Raw genomic sequence first — 23,280 nt, 5'->3', positions numbered from 1 at the left:
GACCTCACATCGGATCAGGAAAAACTCCCCCAAAATAACCTTTCACAGAGAAAAAAGGGAAGAAACCTTCAGGAGAGCAACAGAGGAGGATCCCTCTCCCCGGATGGACAGATGCAATAGATGTCATGTGTTCAGAATGAACAGCATTTACAAAGTTACATAAACACATTACATGAATACTTGTCCTTTAACTCCCACGTTAAGCAAATCTCAAGGACTGCATTTTTTTCATCTACGTAACATTTAAAAAATCTGCCAGATCTTGTCCCAAAAAGATGCAGAAAAGCTGGTTCACGCGTTTGTTACTTCCAGACTAGATTACTGCAACTCCTTATCATCAGGCTGCTCTAATAAGTCTCTTAAGTCCCTCCAGAATGCTGCAGCTTGTGTACTCACAAAAACTAAGAAAAGAGATCACATTACTCCTGTATTAGCTGCTCTGCACTGGCTCCCTGTAAAATCAAGAATCACATTTTAAATTCTTCTCCTCACTTACAAAGCATTGATTGGTGATGCACCATCATATCTTAAGGAGCTTGTACTACCATATTGCCCCACTAGAGAGCTGCGATCACTAAATGCGGGGCTACTCGTGGTTCCTAGAGTCCTAAAAAGTAGGATGGGAGCCAGAGCCTTCAGTTATCAAGCTCCTCTTTTATGGAACCAGCTTCCACTTTCATTCCGGGAGGCAGAAACAGTCACCTCATTTAAGAACAGACTTAAGACTTTCCTCTTTAATAGTGCTTATAGTTAGGGCTGAATCAGGTTTGCCCTGGTCGAGCTCCTAGATATGCTGCTATAGGCATATAGGCTGCTGGGGGATGTTTTAGGATACACTGAGCACCTATCTCCTCTTCTCTCTCTACTTATGGATGAATTTACATCTTTCCATTGCACCTTATTAACTCTGCTTCCTCCCCGGAGTCGTTTGACTTCACATCTCATAGGGTCCATTGGACCTGGCGGTGTCTGATGCCTAGTGAGCCGGCATCCCGCGTTGGCCCTGCTGATGTGCCCCGCCCCCCCTCCTTCTGTTTCATGGATTGGAGTTCCATTCATACATTGTCATATTCATGTAATGTGTTTATGTAACTTTGTAATGCTGTTCATTCTGTACACATGACATCTATTGCATCTGTCCATCCAGGGAGAGGGATCCTCCTATGTTGCTCTCCTGAAGGTTTCTTCCCTTTTTTCCCTGTGAAAGGTTATTTTTGGGGAGTTTTTCCTGATCGGATGTGAGGTCCTGGGACAGGGATGTCGTATGTGTACAGATTGTAAAGCCATCTGAGGCAAATTTGTAATTTGTGATATTGGGCTCTACTCACTGCATGAGTAGAGCTTATTTAGTCATTCCTCAAAGTCAGTTGATTTTAATTTTGTCTGACATATTTGAATTTCATTTGCATTAAAAGAATCGTGTGTAACATTTTGTGGGATTAAAGCTGATTCTGTTAACAGTGACCTGGTGTTGAAATAATTATTGGTCCGAGGGCGCCCCCTCTGGTGGCTTCATGCTACAAGTGTTCAGGCGCTGAGGGGTTTTGTTCAGGTCTGATGGTTTGTGTTATTGTGGGCTTCTGGCACCGGAGCATATTCGGACATCGCCGTAACTTACTACGGTGGTGCCGAAAGAGACGCTTCTTTAAAGAAAACACGGACTGGATTCCCGGGACTGGACTCACCTGACTTACCGACACTGTTAAAAGCTGTGAGGGAACCTTTTGCTTTTGTTTCGGGATGTTGTTAAATACAAATGCATGCACTTTGAGTGAACTCTGTTGTGGTGTGTAATTGTTTGGTGGCCGATGCTAAATATTTAGCTTTTTGGAAAAACCTTGGAGGGTTCAATATGTGTGATTATTATCCTCTATACTTGAGCCCTGTGTGCGGTTGACTTTAAAGTACAAATAACGACTCCAACCCTGAAGTAAACATTGTTAGGCAACGACCTAGCTGGCACCCCAAGCAACAGTCATTACCGTTACATAAAAAGTGGCACCCCAGATGGGACAACCATTTTAAAGGAAATCAAACAAAGCAAATATGTTGATGCAAACATCCTGGGATCGCTTGGAAATAATTAAAGACTAAATTGCCTTGTTGCACACAACTCAACACAAACAAGGATTACTCATGAAATGGACGCTTTGATGGATCTCTGGTGGACCTCCAGGATAACACTGGCTCTGCCGCTCCAACCTCAGCAAATATCTGGTCAAGCATCTGAAACGGGAGCAACAGCTCAACCTACTTCTCTCTTGCTGGATATGGCTATGTGTGATAAGGGGGTATCCGAGTCTGGGCATAGACTGGGCCCTACACTGAAGCCAATAGCGACAAAGCAACAGAGGGGTACTTCATTAGTGGAACTGTGGAAGGAATGCGTATCTCTGTTAAATCTGGAAGCAACGGTGAACACCAGCTACCAGCAGCTGAGGGAAACTCAAGACCATAATATAGAAGACATGAGAGGTGTCTCACACACACAATAACCGCACAAGTTCATCTCAAAATGCAGGATGAATTTACCAAACAACTGGACTACCTCAGGACACAGTTCACAGCCACGTTGAATTGGAAATTGAAACACCAACAAGCTGAAATTCTTGTGGATGATGATATTCAATCCAAACTAATGACCTGTGTGCATAGTCTGGACACCATGAACACAGAGGTGGTGTCACTGAAACAGCCGTCTCTACCTTTTACATGTTGCCTCACTTGTCAACACAGCTGCTCAGACTACACCACTTACCAGTTCTCCTGTCAACCCCCACAAAGCATCAGGTCATCTACTACGTCATAAACTACCATCCACAATACGGACTAATTCGGACAGGGCCACCGAGGGCCTCTGGAGATGTTCAGAGGACGGATTATCGCGAAAATGCCCATTAACCTTCAATTTCCCACATTTGGACAGCGTGACGATAATGCAGACCCCTTGCTCTATCTGGAAAAATGCCATTATTTCCTTGCTCTTAATCCACTATCAGATGAGGAACTCATTGTTGTTCTCAGGAATGTGTTACTTGGGACAGCCTGAGACTGGTGGGAAGTTGTTCGCCGGAAGACTGCAAATTGGGAAGATTTTTTGAAACAAAATTTATTGCCGCATTTTTCTCTGAGGATTATGAAGATGAGTTAGCTGAGAGGGTCCGTACGAGAGTACAAGGTGAAGAGGAGAGCTTTAGAGATTTTGCATACATGTACAGAGCTCTGTGTATGCGTTGGAAGTCCGATATCGAAGAGGAGGAAGTCCTTAAACTCATTCTCAAGAATAGCCATCCCAAACTTACAAGCCAGCTCCGGAGCAGTGGATTGAATACTGTCGATGGGCTAGTCCGGCTTGGGCAACAACTAGAAAAAGACCAGCATAATGAGCATGTGTATGAGCAAAGAAGACCACCTCTGTCGAAACTACAAACACCGGATCATTTTTCAAAAGCCCCAGCTACGATGGATACACCCTCCCTCTCCAAACCTCCGGGCTTGTTTTTCTGGCGTTGTAAAGCAACACATGCCCCTGCTACATGTCCGTTCACTGATAATGGGAGTAAAGGAAAAGGAAATCAACCTTTCTCTAGACCGGGAAACCATCCTACTGCCAACACCCTGACACACGCTGGGATTTATTCCTTAAAAACAGAAAATTCCCCAGGCCAGCTGCACTCTGTCTCATGTCCACGCCTGCATACCGTACCACTACAGTTGATGGTGCCTTTGAGACTAGGTCCATGGAAAGGTAGCGCTGTTGTGGAAACTGGTTCCTCGTTCACTGGATTTCTTTTTTCAGAGTGGTATGCAACTGGATATTGCTAATAAAGAACCAATGAACGAGAAAAATTCCATTTCATGATGGAAAACTTAAATGAACCAGAGCCTACCCAACACTGCATTTTTTTTTCTGCTGTGGCTCCTGCTATCCTTTCTTCTACTGCCGCTGGAGTTATCTCAGAAACCTTCAGGCAAGCAATACAGGATGTTCACCTCGACCCTAATTGGAAAAAAGCAGTTGTTAGAACTTCAAGAAAATGCTGATGTCTGCACCACGCAGTTGGGTCGTACAGACCTCATTCAACACAAGATTTGTGTTACACGAGATGTACCAATTCCACAAAAAGCCTATTGTGTATTGCCTACAAAACTACAGGTGATGAAGAGACTCATTGAACAAATGTTGACAGATGACATCATTGAACCTTCATCATCTGCCTGGGCAGCTCCAGTTCTGCTAATTCCAAAGAAAAAAAGTGTGGAACCTAGATTCAGTGTGGACTTTAGGACATTAAATTAAAAAAAAAAAATTTAAAATATTTTTATTTGACCTTTATTTAACCAGGTACAATCAATTGAGAAACAATTCTCATTTTCAATGATAACCTGGCCAAGAGGCAGTAGCACAGTCCAGACAACACAGATACAATACAGCACAGATACAATACAGTATGACAAACACATGAGAAAATGGCTAAAAACAATATAGGTAAATTAATATGATGATGACTGGTCAGCAAGTACAGCAGTCAACTATGACATATTGATGTGTATGTTAAATGAGAGAGATGAGTCCAACCAGAAGCCAAGGTATTTGTAGGAGGTGACAAACTCCAGCTCCGAGCAATCAGCACTGTAGATCTTGGGAGGGCTGGGGATGATGAGGTTTTTCCGGTTAAACGGCATACATTTGGTCTTTTTGGAGTTGAGGAGCAGGTGGAGGTTGTTGAAAGACTGTTGGATGGAGGTGAGGCTTTGTTGAAGAGTGGACACAGCAGAGTGGAGTGAAGGACCAGCTGAATATATGATGGTGTCATCGGCATACAGATGAATCCTGGAATTTCCACCAGCTTTGGCTACATCGTTAAGGAAAACAAAATAGGGCCTAATATGGAGCCTTGAGGCACACCTTTAGAGATCGTAAGAGGTTCAGACATGATGTGGCGATATTGAGAAATTCACTGCAGCGCCCCCTAATGTTTAAATGTTACGAAAAAATCAGGGTAGGTTAAGGGATGCAATGTGAACATATGCTAGCAATTTGGTGAGGATGGACAAAGTTATTTGGAAGTTATGGGTCTTTAAATATTAGGCCACGCCCCATGGATGTTAATTGGCCTATATCTATATTTTTACAAAATTCAAAATGGCGGAAAATCTATTTTGGCGCATTTTATGGACCCCCTGAACATATTTGTAGAGCAGGTCCAAGTGAACATGTGTAAAAAATTTCAAGTCAATCGGCCATTGCTGGAAAAAAGTATTAGCTTTTCCAACACAAGGGGGCGCCACCGAGCTAATTTTTTCGGTTTTTTTCCGAAACCCCAATCAGATAAGTATTTTCACCGATCCTGATATGTGTGGGAATTTTGAAGTATGCAACTTTAGGCCTAGACCCTCTTTTCCCCTTGCAAAGCGCCAGCATAAGAATAATAATAATAAACATAGCGAAAACAATAGGTCCTCGACCGACTACGTCGGTTCTCGGGCCCTAATTAAAGCTGCGAGCAGCATTGATCGGGCCCTCGACAATTCACGCACGTCGAGGGTACTTGCTGGACGCCGGTTCGTGAGGCAGAGTGTCTTTGACTGTCGGACCAAGCGTCCATGAGTTACAGGTTTTTTTTCCTGATTTTTACAAATTAATATTTGTAGAGGGCAAACTCTAAATTAAAGTCAAAGCAAATGACAATACTGTTTTGTTAACTTTCATTCAAGTCCAACTACATCAACATGGCACTGTAGGGAGTTGAACCCCATCCCAGTAAACTGGGAGCTGCTTTTTGGACTGACATTTTTAAGGATTAAAATCATATCATACAACTACATTTAAGACAGTATATGTGTGTGCTAAGTTTGGGTGCGTTTTGAGCATGTTTGGCCCCCCAAAACCTCTTTGCCTTCATGGCAAAGTGTCAATGTCACGGCAACAGCCTTGCACAAAACAAGATTTTGAAAACCTTTAATCACCAAGGATTTTAGACCACTGACCACATTTGAAGCCTATGAATCAATAGGAGAAGGTTGCTTGTAGACTAGTTTAGACGCGTGCAATGAACAGATGCAATGTCCAGGTTTTAACGTGAAAAGGTCATTTATTTCTAATGTTGTACATTTTCCAACACAAACCAAAAGATACGTTCCCTTACAAAACCCATTTGTCTGTTCCAAAAAATGAAGGAAATCAAAACATTCGTTGCGACACTGTCTGTTCTCACACGGTCAAAAATGGTGTTCTCCTGCGAGTCTAGCAACTAATTAAATTAAATATGTCTTTACTGTTCACTATAATGATTCACATATTAATGAGACATGTAGATATTAGTCCATGAAAAATATGTATTAACCACAACAGGGACAGTAAATATTGAACAGAGCTTATAGTGCAAGGTCACAAAAACACAAATATCTAAAACCATAAAAATGAGAAAAGATATATACATACATACATTTGACACATTGTGAGATCTGATGTGTTGTTGTTGGGTGCAGCATGCTGTTTGGGTCCGTACAGGAGTTGCCAGTTGTCTGGCAGATGATGAGGATGATGCATAAACAGCTGTTAAACAAAAACAAAACAATATCATATATGCTGAATAGAATACAGGATTAATAGCAAATCGGATGAATTGTAAATTATTTTGAATCTTCAGCTAGAAGAGACAAAGAAATAAAAGACACCAGATGTTTACTCACAGCTCTGCACATGTTGAAGGAGAGACACTCAGCATCTCTCTCCAGCTCTTCATCTTCATACATCTATTGTTTTCATACCAGATATTAATAGTAGTCTCTATGGAAAGCAGGACATACAAACAAATATTAAGTAGCCCAAGTATAAGGACTCACTACTCATTTTAATAAACTGCTAGTAGTTTAATCTATAATATTACTTCATTTATTAATTGAGTATATGTTGTATTATAACCATAATCTGCTAAGTAATATTCAGCGTGCATGTTTATCACGTGATGTGATTAAAAAGAAACATTGGGACAGTCTGTTCATAGTTTGCTGTTCTTTCCCTGTGTGTATGTTAGCATTAGCGTTAGCGCATTGTTAGCTTAGCGAGTTCGCTAGCCTTAGCTTCAACACGTAACACAGTGTTAAACTAGTTACGGTGTCCGTGGCTTGCCGGGGTTTACTCGCTACGCCGGCTGCATTTGCCGTGTCGCGTCACGTGACACCGGACGAGAATAAAGATTAACATAAACATACATATAAAGGTAACTTAGGTCTTACCGGCAGTGGACATGAGCTTGTGTGAAGCTCCGTGCTGTTCTGACGCCCGCAGAGCCGTCGACTCGACACGCCCACTCAATACTTCTTCTATGGTATTCAATTGCAGCTTGCATCCTTGCTGTATCTAACACTGCACTAATATTCATCAAACTTTTAAAGGAAATAAAAAGAAGTCATGCAAGAAATAAGTCCCAGCTGGGACATAAACACAGGTCTCCTGCTTCCAACGCATAGTTATAACCCGCAGGGCTACAGATACAGTTGTATAAATCACATTTAATAGAGTATGTTTATAACTTTAGAATAAAAAAATGTCAAATGTTCAAAATTATTATATGGATGTCTTCAGGGTCAGTATGTCATGACATATGACAAATATGGAGCAGATTATATAATGTATGGCCAAGTTAAACAAAAATTCAATTTTCATGGCGAAGTCGCGCCCTACACACATAGTTTTATATTTTTTAAATCCTTTGATAACTTTTGACTACTAAGGTCTCAAGATCACACTGCCCGACCTTGGAATGAATCGGGTTTAAGCTCCAGGAGGAGTACACTGTTTTACAACTCGCCAAATCGTGAGGAAAAGTTAAAAAATTGCCACTAGGTGGCGCTATGACTTGAATTCAAAATGATCATATAGATGTCTTCAGGGTGAGTATGTCATGCCATATAAAACATATGGAGCAGATTAGATTATGTATGGCCGAGTTATAACAACGTAAAGTTTTATGGAAAATGGCGTTGCTTTGAAATAGAACCCTACTCGCATAGTTTTGAAATTTTATAATCCTTTGATAACTTTTCATGGCCAAGGTCTCTAGAACACATAGCCAGATTTTGGAATGAATCGGGTTTAAGCTCTGGGAGGAGTTCGCAGTTTTGCGACGTCCAAAAAATTGAAAAAAACGTGAAAAAAGGCTAAAAATGGCGATATTGAGAAATTCACTGCAGCGCCCCCTAATGTTCAAATGTTACGAAAAAATCAGGGTAGGTTAAGGGATGCAATGTGAACATATGCTAGCAATTTGGTGAGGATGGACAAAGTTATTTGGAAGTTATGGGTCTTTAAATATTAGGCCACGCCCCATGGATGTTAATTGGCCTATATCTTCTGAACGCAACGTCATATCAACAATCTTTTCATAACCTCAGATGACATTGAACCTATAATGAAGCTCCGAACTTTTTGTGAAAATTGGACCAAGGGTTTAGGAGAAAATGGAAAAAACGTGTTTTTTACAAAATTCAAAATGGCGGAAAATCTATTTTGGCGCATTTTATGGACCCCCTGAACATATTTGTAGAGCAGGTCCAAGTGAACATGTGTAAAAAATTTCAAGTCAATCGGCCATTGCTGGAAAAAAGTATTAGCTTCTTCAACACAAGGGGGCGCCACCGAGCTAATTTTTTCGGGTTTTTTCCAAAACCCCAATCAGATAATTATTTTCACCGATCCTGATATGTGTGGGAATTTTGAAGTATGCAACCTTAGGCCTAGACCCTCTTTTCCCCTTGCAAAGCGCCAGCATAAGAATAATAATTAAAGCTGCAAGCAGCGATGGGCGGGTCCTCGTTCCGCCTTCACGTCAGGGGTGCCGGCCGGACGCCGGCCCAAGCGGCCCGGGAGCGTCTGCGACCGTCGTAGTGAGCGTCTGCGACCGTCGTAGTGAGCGTCTGCGAGTTTGACGGTTTTTCCCACAGGGAGCGATGCTGGAAATTATACCGTACTGCAAACAGTCCACCACTTGCTGTATCCGCCGTATGGCCCGACCCACATTGCCATTCCGAAGCGTAAAAATCCTATCAGGTAACTACATCTTTGACTTTAAACGTGTGTGCTAAGTTTAGTTACGTTTGGAGCATGTTACATCGGTTTATTCGGTCACGGCGAAGGATCAGACTTCGCAGATCAAACTTCGCCGATGCTCCTGTTGCTCCGATGCTCATGTTATTCATATGTCATAACATAGAACGTAGTTGGTATTTCAAGAAGATTGATATATACATTTATTGGTTTGTAATTGCAGTATGGGTGTCTTGATCAGGCACTGTCACGGCAGGAGCTTTATGATCAAAGTCTCAAAATAAATACGCACACTATGGAGGTCTTGGTGCGGCAGGTCAGGAGGAGGAGAGCAACAGAGCAGAAGCTGGAAATGCTCAAAAAAGAAGGGAATAAGCTGAGGCTTGAGCTCACAGCATCAAGGGCAGAGTTGTCCAGCTGTCGTGAAGTGATGGAAGAAATGAGGACTGCATTTGCATCTTCCATTGAACCACTTTTTGAAACTGATGGTAAGTTTTAGAGTACTGTTGTAGTTTAAATGTTTCCACAGTATGACTGATGGTAGGGTTATGTAGTAGTTGTCATCTGTTGTGTTGTTATTGTCTGGAGTCCAGGAAAGCAAAAGGCTGTAGGTGCAAAGGTCTGTCACTGAAATAAAGTAAGTGAAGATGAATGTGAATTCACGTTATAGACACAACTGAATATCTAACAATTTAGTCTTAATTTAGCACATTTGCTGTGTGAATTGGAAGGCTAAAATGGATAGTGTCAATGTATTTGTGTATGTTTGATTGCTTTGTGTAAAGATTTTAAAATTAAATATACTAAAACACACACAGTTGATCCTACATGTTCCGGTCCATTAGGAGTTCCATGCCAGAATGATAATATAGTTGCCGATGGTAATTGTTTCTTTCGAGCTGTCTCTCAAGCTGTAAGCGGAAGGCAGAAAAGTCATAGACACGTTCGACGAGCAGTTGTTAGACAGCTGGAAATGAATGGTGACCTCTATCGGACTATTTTGAGGTCTCGGTATACTTCCGTTTCACATTACATAAAAGCTTCTCGTATGCGACTGGCTAGGAGTTGGGCTACAGAAGTTGAAATACAAGCAGCAGCTGATACTTTTGGAGTAAACATATTTACATTTCTTGCCGGTAAATGGCTTAAATATAGTTGCAATACCGCGCTCTTCTCCGAACAGAGCATATACCTAGAAAATCGTGCCCGTAACCATTATGAAAATGTAGTTTGCGTTCATATACCTGGAGCGCAAAGTTGTTATGGCCTATGCAAATCTAATACTTCATTGCACAAAACCAGATCACAAATAAAATGTACAACACCGTGTCAAACTACATTCAACACCATACAAGAGGACACCTGCTGCACAGCTGCAATTGAATCGGATTCTGATGCTGATATTGTTGAAATTCCAAGTAACATTACGCATATGACTAGAGGGAGTTCTAAACTCCAGGAACAGAATGCAGATATCTGTATTTCAGAGAGTAATTGTTCTTCTAAGTATTTGAAGAGGAAAATGACTGTCCAAAAGAAAATGAAATATCGGGACAATCTGTTGCATAAGCAAAAGGTCCAGGAAATTAAACAACTCAAATACCAGACAAGTGTGTTATTTAGAGAGAAAAGCAAGAGAACGAGTGTTGATAAATATCAGAGGAATCAATTGCACAGAGAGAATGTTAAGAGAATGAGTAAAGATAAATATCATAGAAATCCTGTGCATAAGAAGCGTGTTATAGCTGGTAATAAATTGAAGATTAAACAAAAGAAAGAAATGGCACAGCAGTTTGATTTTGTAATGCAGCAGTTTTTGGATAATGTTAAAGATGGTCCAGATTTTGTGTGTTGTGTCTGTCATAGGTTGTTGTTTCAACACCAGGTTGTACATTGTAAAAGAGACAATTATGAAAAGAGTAAAGAATCAGCTTCAATTGCAGCTAAATGTATAACTGAAAAATATTTACACAAATGTAATGCGGATTGCGTAACACCTTGTCACTGGTTGGATACAGCAAGAGGTCAGCTGTGGATTTGTTGCAGTTGTCATTTTAAAATTAATAGAGGTGTCATGCCACCTGAAAGTGAAACAAACAATTTGGCAGTTCATCCCGTTCCGGCAGAATTGGCGTGTCTGAATAGCTTAGAACAACATTTGATTGCTTTTCATATACCATTTATGAAAATGTTGGCATTACCTAAAGGTGGGCAAAATGGAGTTCATGGACCGGGGACATGTGTTCCAGCAAATATAGTGCAGACTAACAATTTGCTTCCACGTTCAAACATGGAAGGATCATTGTTGCCTGTCAAATTAAAGCGTAAGCTAACTTATAAGGGGCATTATGAATATAAGTATGTTGACACTATGCACATAAGACAAGCGTTGCAATATTTAAAACAGATGAATGTACAATATAAAGATGTTGAATTTAATGACGCGTGGGAAAATAATTTCCGTATGGAAAAAGATGAAGAGATTTTAGAAGAGGAGAATGAAACAAATCTCAAGAGTGGTGAAGCATCTACAGATGCTGGAGAAGATGAGCTTTTGCATGATCGGCAGCAACATTGCATGTTTCAGGACACGTGTCTCATGCCTGTTGATATTGGTCAGGAAGCGCTTGATCAATATGTCGATGTTATGAATGTGGCACCAGCAGAGGGGAATAATCCTGTTCGATTGCTTTCTGATTATGCAAATGAAGCCAAATGCTTCCCAGTGTTATTTCCAAACGGACATTCAACTTACCATGACACTAGACCGCACCGACTCACATTGTCGCGTTATTTTAATAACTGGATTTTACATGCTGATGGTAGATTTGCAAACAATGTAGAGTACATCTTTTTTGCACAGTACATGTCTGAGGTGGAACAAGTTGTTTCCAAAGTATCAATAGCATTACGAAAAGGGAAAAGTGGTAATAAAGGTCAAAAAGTTACCGATGATGTGTTAAAAAATGAAGAATCTTTGAAGAAGATGTTGGACGGTGATGATGGTTATCGTTTTCTACAACCTATTAGAGGTACCCCATCTTTCTGGCAGGGAGCACAACGTGACTTGTTGGCTTGTGTGCGTCAGCTTGGTGTCCCAACGTGGTTCTGTTCGTTTTCTTCTGCTGATTTGCGTTGGAAAAATCTTCTTTATAGCATTTTAGAACAGGAAGGCAGAACAGAAACGGTTGAGGATTTAGAGTGGGCAGACAGATGTGACCTTTTACGTCGCAATCCTGTCACTGCAGCGAGAATGTTTGATTTTCGTTGGCATTGTTTTTTGAAGGCGGTACTCATGTCGCCATCTCATCCAATAGGCAAAATAAAGGACTACTTTTATAGGGTGGAGTTCCAGCAGCGTGGTTCACCACATGTTCATTGCCTGTTTTGGATTGAGAATGCCCCGTTAATTGATAAAAACACAGATGAAGAGGTCATTTCATTTATTGATAACTATGTTACGTGTGAATTACCATCACAAGATGAATCGTTAAAGGACATTGTGACGTCTGTGCAACAACATTCCAAGCGACATTCTAAAACGTGTAAAAAGAATAAAACTGTTTGCCGTTTCAATTTTCCCAGGCCAGCATCAGCTCGGACATTTATATGCCGGGAAGATGATTGCAAGAAAACTTGCAGGTGTAAACTAGATAAAACGTTTAATACAGCACATTGTGAATGACAGAAAAAGGGGTGGGAACAAACCGAGAGAGGAAAAAGAGAGGCTGTCAAAGATTCTTACTGCAATAAAGGAGGCTCTTTCAAATGAGCAGAATAGCTTTGATACTGTGGAAGCATTGTTTACACATTTAGGTATTGATCAATCTATCTTCGAGACTGCATACAAGCGGTTTGGTAAAAAAACACATGTCGTCTTAAAAAGACAGGCTAATGAGGTTTGGATTAATCAATATAATAAATCACTGTTAAAATGTTGGAACGCTAACATTGACATCCAATATGTTGTTGATGCATATGCATGTGTCGTGTACATAATATCTTATATTTCCAAAGCTGAAAAAGAGATGGGATTATTGTTGGGGAATGCACAAAGAGAAGCAGCCAAAGAAGGTAATGCTAGTGCGAAAGATGCGTTAAAAAAATTGGGGAGTGTGTATTTACACAACAGAGATGGGTGCGCTCAAGAGGCTGTCTATAGAATAACCAACTTGCATCTGAAGGAATGTTCACGAAAAGTAGTTTTTGTACCGGTCGGGGATAATGTTGTTAAAATGAGTTTGCCTTTAAGTGTGTTACGACAAAAGGCAGCATCACATGATCTCACCACAGAAGAAATGTGGATGACTAGTTCTGTTGACAGATATGAAAGTAGGCCCCAAGATGATACTTTCAATGACATGTGCATGGCAACATTTGCATCAGAGTACCGTGTTCTGTCTAAAAACGAGAAGTCGGTAAATAGAATTAAACTAAACAAGGATTTAGGTTTTGTTTTGAAAAGAACACAAACACAACCTGCAGTGGTCCGTTATGTGCGCTTTTCAGAAACAAAAAAGCCGGAACTCTTTTATCAGAGTATCCTCCAACTGTTTATGCCGTATCGTACAGACACGCAGCTAAAACCGGCCGGTTTTGAAACTTATGAGCAGTTTTACAACAGTGGGAGTGTGAGATTGGGTGATGGGTTCATACATTTAGTAAAGACAGTTGTTGATCTAAATAGAAGCACATTTGAAAATAACGCAGATGAGTTGGATGAGATCCAAAATGCAGTTGATCCCGATGGTTTCTTAGAAGATGCCTGGTGTCAGCTTTGCCCAGAACAAGAATTGGAGCGCTTAGAGTGCAAAGAACTACGCAAAGACGAAAAAGTAGTTGATGAGCACATAGACAATATTCCTGATTTAGGAGTGAGTCGGGAGCAGGTTGCACATTTAGAAAAGAAAAATATCATCATGTGCAGAAGTGATGGTCTGGCATTACTTCGATCTCTGAACGAAACGCAAATGTGCATTTTTTATCAGATTAGAAATTTGTGTTTAGAAAAGGTAATGGGGAAAAAGCCAGCCCCATTCCATGTGTTCATCACGGGTGGTGCAGGGACAGGTAAAAGCCATTTAATAAAAGCTATTCAGTACGAGGCAATGAGGTTATTGTCGACAGTGTCTCGTGATCCTGATGACATTTGTGTTGTGTTAACTGCTCCTACAGGAATAGCTGCATACAATTTACACGCCGCAACCATTCACAGCACATTTAGCATTGGCATAGATGTGCGCTTACCGTACACGCCACTGGGTGAAGAAAAGATTAATTCTTTACGTGCTAAATACAGCAGCTTGCAGATTGTGATCATTGATGAAATCTCCATGGTTGACCACAAACTGTTGGCTTATATCCACGGTAGGTTGAGGCAGATTAAACAATCTGGCGATTCCCCGTTTGGAAATGTGTGTGTGATTGCTGTTGGAGATTTTTACCAATTGTCTCCAGTTAAAGGTAAAGCCCTGTATGTCGATGACGTTGGAGTAGATTTGTGGTCCAGCCTATTCAAGGTTGTAGAATTAAAAAGTGTTGTTCGGCAACAAGATCATGCATTTGCTCAGTTGTTAAACCGAGTACGAACACGCTCAAAAGAGACCCCCATGCTTGACAGAGACATCGCGTTATTCAAACGTTGTGAAACAGGTGAAGTTAGCTCAGCTTTACACATATTTCCTACGAATGGACAAGTGAATCAGCACAATGTTCAGCAGCTTCTCAAGACATGTCCTGATAATGTAACAATAATCGCACAAGATTTTGTAAATAGTAAAAAAACTGGCACGCTTGAGTTGATGAAAGGACACCATACTCAAACATACAATACATCATTGGCTAAAACGCTACGTTTAGGGAAAGATGCCCGTGTAATGTTGTGTAAAAATGTTGATTTGATGGATGGTCTGGTGAATGGGGTGTGTGGCACTATAACAGATATAGTGTATGGTGACAATGACAAGTTCCCTCAAACCGTGTATGTTAAATTTGATGACAATGACATTGGTGCACAGAAGAGAAAGCGCTGTACTAATGCTTCAGCAGTTGCAGCTGGCTCTACAGCTATTGAAGCAGAAGAAGAAAGAGTGACTAGCAAAGGTGGAATGCGCCGTCAATTTGCCCTGAAACTTGCTTGGGCTTGTACAGTGCATAAAGTACAAGGCATTACTGTTGATAGCGCTGTAGTTTGTCTCAAGAGAATATTTTCACCAGGTCAGGCATATGTGGCATTGAGTCGTGTCAGAAGTTTGTCAGGGTTGGTTATTCAAGATTTTGAAGAGAAAGCCATCTACTGCAAGGAAACCATTAAGGATGCAATGCAGAGTATGCCCCCATTTCTGATGGAACATCCAACGAGGCACATATTGAATACACATACTTTTACTGTGTTTTTGATGAACGTGCAGAATTTGACTCGGCATGTATCAGATTTGGGATTGTGTACACAGCAGTTGCATCCTAACTGTATTGCAGTAACAGAAACCTGGCTCCCTGCTTCTTCGTCATTAGACTCTGTAAACCTCAACCGTTACTAATTTGACAGTTGTCCTCGAAGTTCATCATACAGCAGCAACAACCCCACATTGGTTGCTTTGCAAGACCAACAACATGGTGGTGTTGGCATGTATAGTGCAGACAGTTTGACATACAACATTCTGAAAGTACCAGATGTACATTTAGAATGTTTAGTGTACAACTGTGTGACTTACAACATTATTATAGCAGTCATTTACAGACCACCATCTTACCCCATGTCTTTGTTTAAACAATACCTCGGGAAGTTACTTGATTGGCTTGATGCAAGAAGTCAAACGACTGCTGTCATGGGAGATTTCAATGATGACATTTTGAAATCCTCATCCATCTGTAAGTGTATTACTGACAAAGGCTATGTTCAGGTTGTCACACAACCCACAACAGAGAGGGTCACATTAATTGATCATGTGTATGTTAAAACAACACATTATCATGTTGAAGCAACAGTGGTGCCAACATATTTCAGTGACCATGAGGGGATTTTATGTTCTTTTAAAAGTACAGCTGATGATGACTTGGCAGAATAACTTCAGATGTGTAACAGTTGTAGGTTTAATGCGTTTCACCTTTATTCAGAAACAGAGGTTCACTTCACCATATTAACGAGGCGTCACAACTGTGCACAATGCTGTCAGAAGATTTGACACGTGGTTGAAATCCAAATAAAGGGATAGTTGGAAGGTGGGTGTGATGTTTTTGTTCATGTATGTCAAGAATGTTTAATGTATTTGTTGCATGTTTTATGTAAATATTTAAGATTTGTATGTTTAATGTAAAAAAAACAACTAATAATAATAATAATAATGCATTTAATTTATATAGCGCTTTTCATAATACTCAAAGACACTTAATTAAAACATCCTAAAAGCTAAAAATAAATAAATAGCTAAAATACAGGTAAAACAAAGAATGTTTAATGTATTTGTTTTATGTAAATATTTAAGATTTGTATGTTATTTAATGTAAAAAATAAAACTAATAGACATAACAAATGCACTTAGGGTTTCGTTTTCCTGCATTAACAACAGCATTAAAGCAAAACATATTGTCAAAAAAAAATATATATATATATATATATATATATATAGCACTTAATAAAAACTCCACTAATATCCATCAGACTTTTAAAGGAAATATATTACTCGTATGCCCTCATTGAGAAGATTTTCACTAATATGCTGTTGCTTATGCAGGTTTTGCTTCACCTCCCATGTAGCCTCAAAAAGCAAAAGACACTGGTAATGGTACTCCTGGTTTACTGGGATGGGGTTCGATTCCCTGCAGTGTCCTGCTACTTTTTTGGCATTAACATGGAAGGACATAATATTTTCCGTGTCACTGTTTAATGCATCCTACATTCACTAATAACCTGTAATTAGATTGTTTTACAATAATTCAGATGGCCATTTATGTATGAGATAACATTTTCTGACTGTGCCCACATCTTTACAGATTGACTCCATTGTTTTTCCAAATCAAGCATTACTTTATGGTTTGACCACAAAACAGAGTGTAGGTGGGACGAGAGGAGGTGGACTTTGATTATTGGCTGTCAAACAAAGTTAATGTTAAAATCTTTATATGCTCAGATGTCGACTATATCTGTTGCTGCGGTTTATATTCCTTTTGATGCAAATACCAATAAATGCAAAAGCTCTATAACAAGTGTAGACAAGATCATGTACATGTCATGTAAATCAAATTGTGTTCGTCACATAATACTGACTTCCTATTGCCAGTAGGTGGCGCTTTGAGTGAGTGAAAATAAGCTTGTCGATATCCTCAAGCCGCAACTTTTATCAAGCATCACTAGTTTGGGGGAGATTCAAGGAAGTATAGTTGAGCCAGTAGGTGGCGCTGTGGCAATGTGAACATATACATTTATCATGTGTCTCTACGTGGTGAGAATACTCAACTGGCTGTTGGAATTCCGATCTGAAGTACAGGTCTTTCTGATACAGCACAGATCTCCTCATGCCACCTGGTTCCAGGACACAGACTGGCTTGTAAAGCTGTGCTATCTGGCATATATATTCAGCAAACTGAAGGAACTGAATCTGTCTCTGCAGGGCAAGGACACCAGCATTTTAAACCTGTATGACAAGGTGGGTGCCTTCCTGAAGAAAGCTGAGCTGTGGAGAAGGAGTTCACCTGCTTTCCTCAGGTGGAGGATTTTCTCTCTACTGAGGATGTGGACAGAGCTCCAGTCATGTCAGTCATGCCAACTTGGTTCAAGATTTTCATTCCTACTTTCCTGACGTGGAGGAGAAATCTGCAGAGCTGGATTGGGTGAGAAACCCATTTATTCTGTCCGAAGCAAGTGGAAGCAAGCTACCTGTCACTTATCAGGAAAACTCACAGTTTGGGGTGTGTGTGAAGCAGGACCATCCTGACCTGGGACAGAAAGCTTTGGAGCAGCTACTACCCTTTGCCTCCACATATCTATGTGAGGCCTCCTTCTCTGCAATGACTGATCAAAACGAAGCAAAGAAATATACTGTGCCTGGAGAAGAGCTTGATCACAGCAGTCGCCTCGCCTCCCTGTCACCAAGACTGACAAAGATCATCAGTGAAGCACAAGCACAAGTTTCTCACTAAAATGTAAGTGCAAAAGCACTCAGTTCAATGCAACAACGCAATATTCAGTTGTTATAGTTCAATAAATCAGACACTGATGGCACAGCGCTGTGTATTATTTCTTTCTTTTTGTAACCAAAAATGATTTGCGCTGGTTAGGGGGTACTTGCCTGAAACATTTTTTCACAAGGGGTACTTCACTGGGAAAAGGTTGAGAAACACTAGACTAAAGCATGGAGCATTTTTAACACGAAAATCACACGAAAATCAAAATGGCGGATGTCCGGTACCGTTTAGAGCATGGTCCCAAGAGACTTTCTTTTCTGTTTACATATTTTACATATGCCTACCAAGTTTCTTTAATATAGGTGAAGCGTAGCGCCGGGGCTGCTTAACTTAATGTTTGTAGGGGGCGCTATCGAGCCTTATTGCCATTCTGAAGCATAAAAATCGTATCAGGTAACTACATCTTTGACTTTAAATGTGTGTGCTAAGTTTAGTTACGTTTGGAGCATGTTACATCGGTTTATTCGGTCACAGCGAAGGATCAGACTTTGCAGATCAAACTTCGCCGATGCTCCAACTCGCCGCCATTCAACGAGTCCATACAATCTTCACAGCGAAGCATTATCAAGGTCTTAAGTCTATTCTAAAAAACATTCTGAGAGGGATCTGATTAATCTGTGAGGAGAAGGGTCTGAAAGTAGAAAACATGTAACCTACTGTTGCCACTAGGTGGCGCTATGACTAGAATGCAAAATTACCATATGGATGTCTTCAGGGGCAGTGTGGCATGACATATGAGAAATATGGAGCCGATTACATAATGTATGGCCGAGTTAAAAAGACTTCCATTGTCATGGCGAATGGTGTTTTTGGCGTCGCGCCCTACGCACATAGTTTTATATTTTTAAAATCCTTTGATAACTTTTGACAACTAAGGTCTCAAGATCACACTGCCCGACTTAGGAATGAATCGGGTTTAAGCTCTAGGAGGAGTACACTGTTTTACAACTCCCCAAAGCGTGAGGAAAAGTTTTAAAATGTGCCACTAGGTGGCGCTATGACGTGAATTCAAAATTATTATATGGATGTCTTCAGGGTCAGTATGTCATGCCATATGAATATTTTGGAGCAGATTAGATTATGTATGGCTGAGTTATAACAACTTACATTTTTATGGCGAATGGCGAAACTTTGAAATATGTCCGGACGCACAAAGTTTTATATTTTTAAAATCCTTTGATAACTTTTCATGGCTAAGGTCTCTAGTACACATAGCCAGATTTTGGAATGAATCGGGTTTAAGCTCTAGGAGGAGTTCGCAATTTTGCGACGTCCAAAAAACTGAAAAAATGCCAAAAAAGGCTAAAAATTGCGATATTGAGCAATTTACTGTAGCGCCCCCTAATCTTCAAATATTATGAAAAAAATAGGGAACATTAAGGGACTCAATGTGGACATATGCTAGCAATCTGGAATGGATAGGCCAAGACATTTGGAAGTTATGTGTCTTTAAATATGAGGCCGCACCCCTTAAAAGCTAATTGGCCCATATCTTCTGAACGCAATGAGATATCAACAATCTTTTCACAACATTTGATGACATTGAACCAATAATGTACCACAGAAATTTTCGTAAAGATCAGACAAAGCGTTTAGCATAAAATGGAAAAAACGTGTTTTTTAAAAACTTCAAAATGGCGGAAAATCTAATTAGGCGCATTTTATGGCCACCATTGACTTTTTTGTAGAGGAGGTCCAAGTGGACATGTGTACCAAATTTCAAGTCAATCGGTCATTGTTAGCAAAAACCGTGGGCTTTTTGACACAAGGGGGCGCTACAGAGAAAATTATTCGTACTAAAATGCGAGACCTCCAAATTATCAAATTTTTCGCCAGGCCTGATATGCATGTGAAATTTAAGAACATTTGCGATACGATAAAGGCCTCAAAATGGGGTTTCCAGGCGGATGAAAATAATAACTCTTACAAAAACAATAGGTTCCTCTTCGACGAAGTCGTCACGAGGACCCTAATAATAAACATAGCGAAAACAATAGGTCCTCGACCGACTACGTCGGTTCTCGGGCCCTAATTAAAGCTGCGAGCAGCATTGATCGGGCCCTCGACAATTCACGCACGTCGAGGGTACTTGCTGGACGCCGGTTCGCGCGGCCGAGTGTCTTTGACTGTCGGACCAAGCGTCCATGAGTTACAGGTTTTTTTTCCTGATTTTTACAAATTAATATTTGTAGAGGGCAAACTCTAAATTAAAGTCAAAGCAAATGACAATACTGTTTTGTTAACTTTCATTCAAGTCCAACTACATCAACATGGCACTGTAGGGAGTTGAACCCCATCCCAGTAAACTGGGAGCTGCTTTTTGGACTGACATTTTTAAGGATTAAAATCATATCATACAACTACATTTAAGACAGTATATGTGTGTGCTAAGTTTGGGTGTGTTTTGAGCATGTTTAGCCCCCCAAAACCTCTTTGCCTTCATGGCAAAGTGTCAATGTCACGGCAACAGCCTTGCACAAAACAAGATTTTGAAAACCTTTAATCACCAAGGATTTTAGACCACTGACCACATTTGAAGCCTATGAATCAATAGGAGAAGGTTGCTTGTAGACTAGTTTAGACGCGTGCAATGAACAGATGCAATGTCCAGGTTTTAACGTGAAAAGGTCATTTATTTCTAATGTTGTACATTTTCCAACACAAACCAAAAGATACGTTCCCTTACAAAACCCATTTGTCTGTTCCAAAAAATGAAGGAAATCAAAACATTCGTTGCGACACTGTCTGTTCTCACACGGTCAAAAATGGTGTTCTCCTGCAAGTCTAGCAACTAATTAAATTAAATATGTCTTTACTGTTCACTATAATGATTCACATATTAATGAGACATGTAAATATTAGTCCATGAAAAATATGTATTAACCACAACAGGGACAGTAAATATTGAACACAGAGCTTATAGTACAAGGTCACAAAAACACAAATATCTAAAACCATAAAAATGAGAAAAGATATATACATACATACATTTGACACATTGTGAGATCTGATGTGTTGTTGTTGGGTGCAGCATGCTGTTTGGGTCCGTACAGGAGTTGCCAGTTGTCTGGCAGATGATGAGGATGATGCATAAACAGCTGTTAAACAAAAACAAAACAATATCATATATGCTGAATAGAATACAGGATTAATAGCAAATCGGATGAATTGTAAATTATTTTGAATCTTCAGCTAGAAGAGACAAAGAAATAAAAGACACCAGATGTTTACTCACAGCTCTGCACATGTTGAAGGAGAGACACTCAGCATCTCTCTCCAGCTCTTCATCTTCATACATCTATTGTTTTCATACCAGATATTAATAGTAGTCTCTATGGAAAGCAGGACATACAAACAAATATTAAGTAGCCCAAGTATAAGGACTCACTACTCGTTTTAATAAACTGCTAGTAGTTTAATCTATAATATTACTTCATTTATTAATTGAGTATATGTTGTATTATAACCATAATCTGCTAAGTAATATTCAGCGTGCATGTTTATCACGTGACGTGATTAAAAAGAAACATTGGGACAGTCTGTTCATAGTTTGCTGTTCTTTCACTGTGTGTATGTTAGCATTAGCGTTAGCGCATTGTTAGCTTAGCGAGTTCGCTAGCCTTAGCTTCAACAAATAACAGTGTTAAACTAGTTACGGTGTCCGTGGCTTGCCGGGGTTTACTCGCTACGCCGGCTGCATTTGCCGTGTCGCGTCACGTGACACCGGACGAGAAGAAAGATTAACATAAACATACATATAAAGGTAACTTACTTCTTACCGGCAGTGGACATGAGCTTGTGTGAAGCTCCGTGCTGTTCTGAAGCCCGCAGAGACGTCGACTCCACAGGCCCACTCCACACTTATTCTATGGTTTTTAACGGCAGCTAACACGGTGTTGAACTAGTTACGGTATCCGTGGCTTGCCGGGGTTAACTCGCTACGCCGGCTGCATTTGACGAGAATAAAGATTAACATAAACATACATATAAAGGTAACTTACGTCTTACCGGCAGTGGACATGAGCTTGTCTGAAGCTCCGTGCTGTTCTGACGCCTGCAGAGCCGTCGACTCGACACGCCCACTCAATACTTCTTCTATGGTATTCAATTGCAGCTTGCATCCTTGCTGTATCTAACACTGCACTAATATTCATCAAACTTTTAAAGGAAATAAAAAGAAGTCATGCAAGAAATAAGTCCCAGCTGGGACATAAACACAGGTCTCCTGCTTCCAACGCATAGTTATAACCTGCAGGGCTACAGATACAGTTGTATAAATCACATTTTTTAATAGAGTATGTTTATAACTTTAGAATAAAAAAATGTCAAATGTTCAAAATTATTATATGGATGTCTTCAGGGTCAGTATGTCATGACATATGACAAATATGGAGCAGATTATATAATGTATGGCCAAGTTAAACAAAAATTCAATTTTCATGGCGAAGTCGCGCCCTACACACATAGTTTTATATTTTTTAAATCCTTTGATAACTTTTGACTACTAAGGTCTCAAGATCACACTGCCCGACCTTGGAATGAATCGGGTTTAAGCTCCAGGAGGAGTACACTGTTTTACAACTCGCCAAATCGTGAGGAAAAGTTAAAAAATTGCCACTAGATGGCGCTATGACTTGAATTCAAAATGATCATATAGATGTCTTCAGGGTGAGTATGTCATGCCATATAAAAAATATGGAGCAGATTAGATTATGTATGGCCGAGTTATAACAACGTAAAGTTTTATGGAAAATGGCGTTGCTTTGAAATAGAACCCTACTCGCATAGTTTTGACATTTTATAATCCTTTGATAACTTTTCATGGCCAAGGTCTCTAGAACACATAGCCAGATTTTGGAATGAATCGGGTTTAAGCTCTGGGAGGAGTTCGCAGTTTTGCGATGTCCAAAAAATTGAAAAAAACGTGAAAAAAGGCTAAAAATTGCGATATTGAGAAATTCACTGCAGCGCCCCCTAATGTTCAAATGTTACGAAAAAATCAGGGTAGGTTAAGGGATGCAATGTGAACATATGCTAGCAATTTG

At 40.2% G+C, this 23,280-nt stretch overlaps 1 protein-coding gene and 1 gene segment (V, D, J or C); both read right to left on the bottom strand.

The window, feature by feature from the left end:
- The window catches only part of LOC117735617 (immunoglobulin epsilon heavy chain), an 88,550-nt gene that overhangs the window by 42,419 nt on the left and 22,851 nt on the right, over positions 1–23,280 (bottom strand). Inside the window, exon 3 of one of the 46 annotated variants that reach the window (XM_034540356.1) lies at positions 22,314–22,317. The exons of the other annotated variants lie outside the window; for them this stretch is intronic. Coding sequence (XP_034396247.1) covers positions 22,314–22,317 — 4 coding nt within the window. The remainder of the gene's footprint in view (positions 1–22,313; positions 22,318–23,280) is intronic. 46 annotated transcript variants of the gene reach the window in all.
- Positions 1–23,280, bottom strand: part of LOC117735624 — a 66,170-nt gene that overhangs the window by 27,164 nt on the left and 15,726 nt on the right.

The sequence above is a fragment of the Cyclopterus lumpus genome, chromosome 8 (assembly GCF_009769545.1).
Source record: "Cyclopterus lumpus isolate fCycLum1 chromosome 8, fCycLum1.pri, whole genome shotgun sequence".
NCBI classification, from domain to species: Eukaryota; Metazoa; Chordata; class Actinopteri; order Perciformes; family Cyclopteridae; genus Cyclopterus; species Cyclopterus lumpus.
This window is presented reverse-complemented; position numbering and strand designations above follow the sequence as displayed.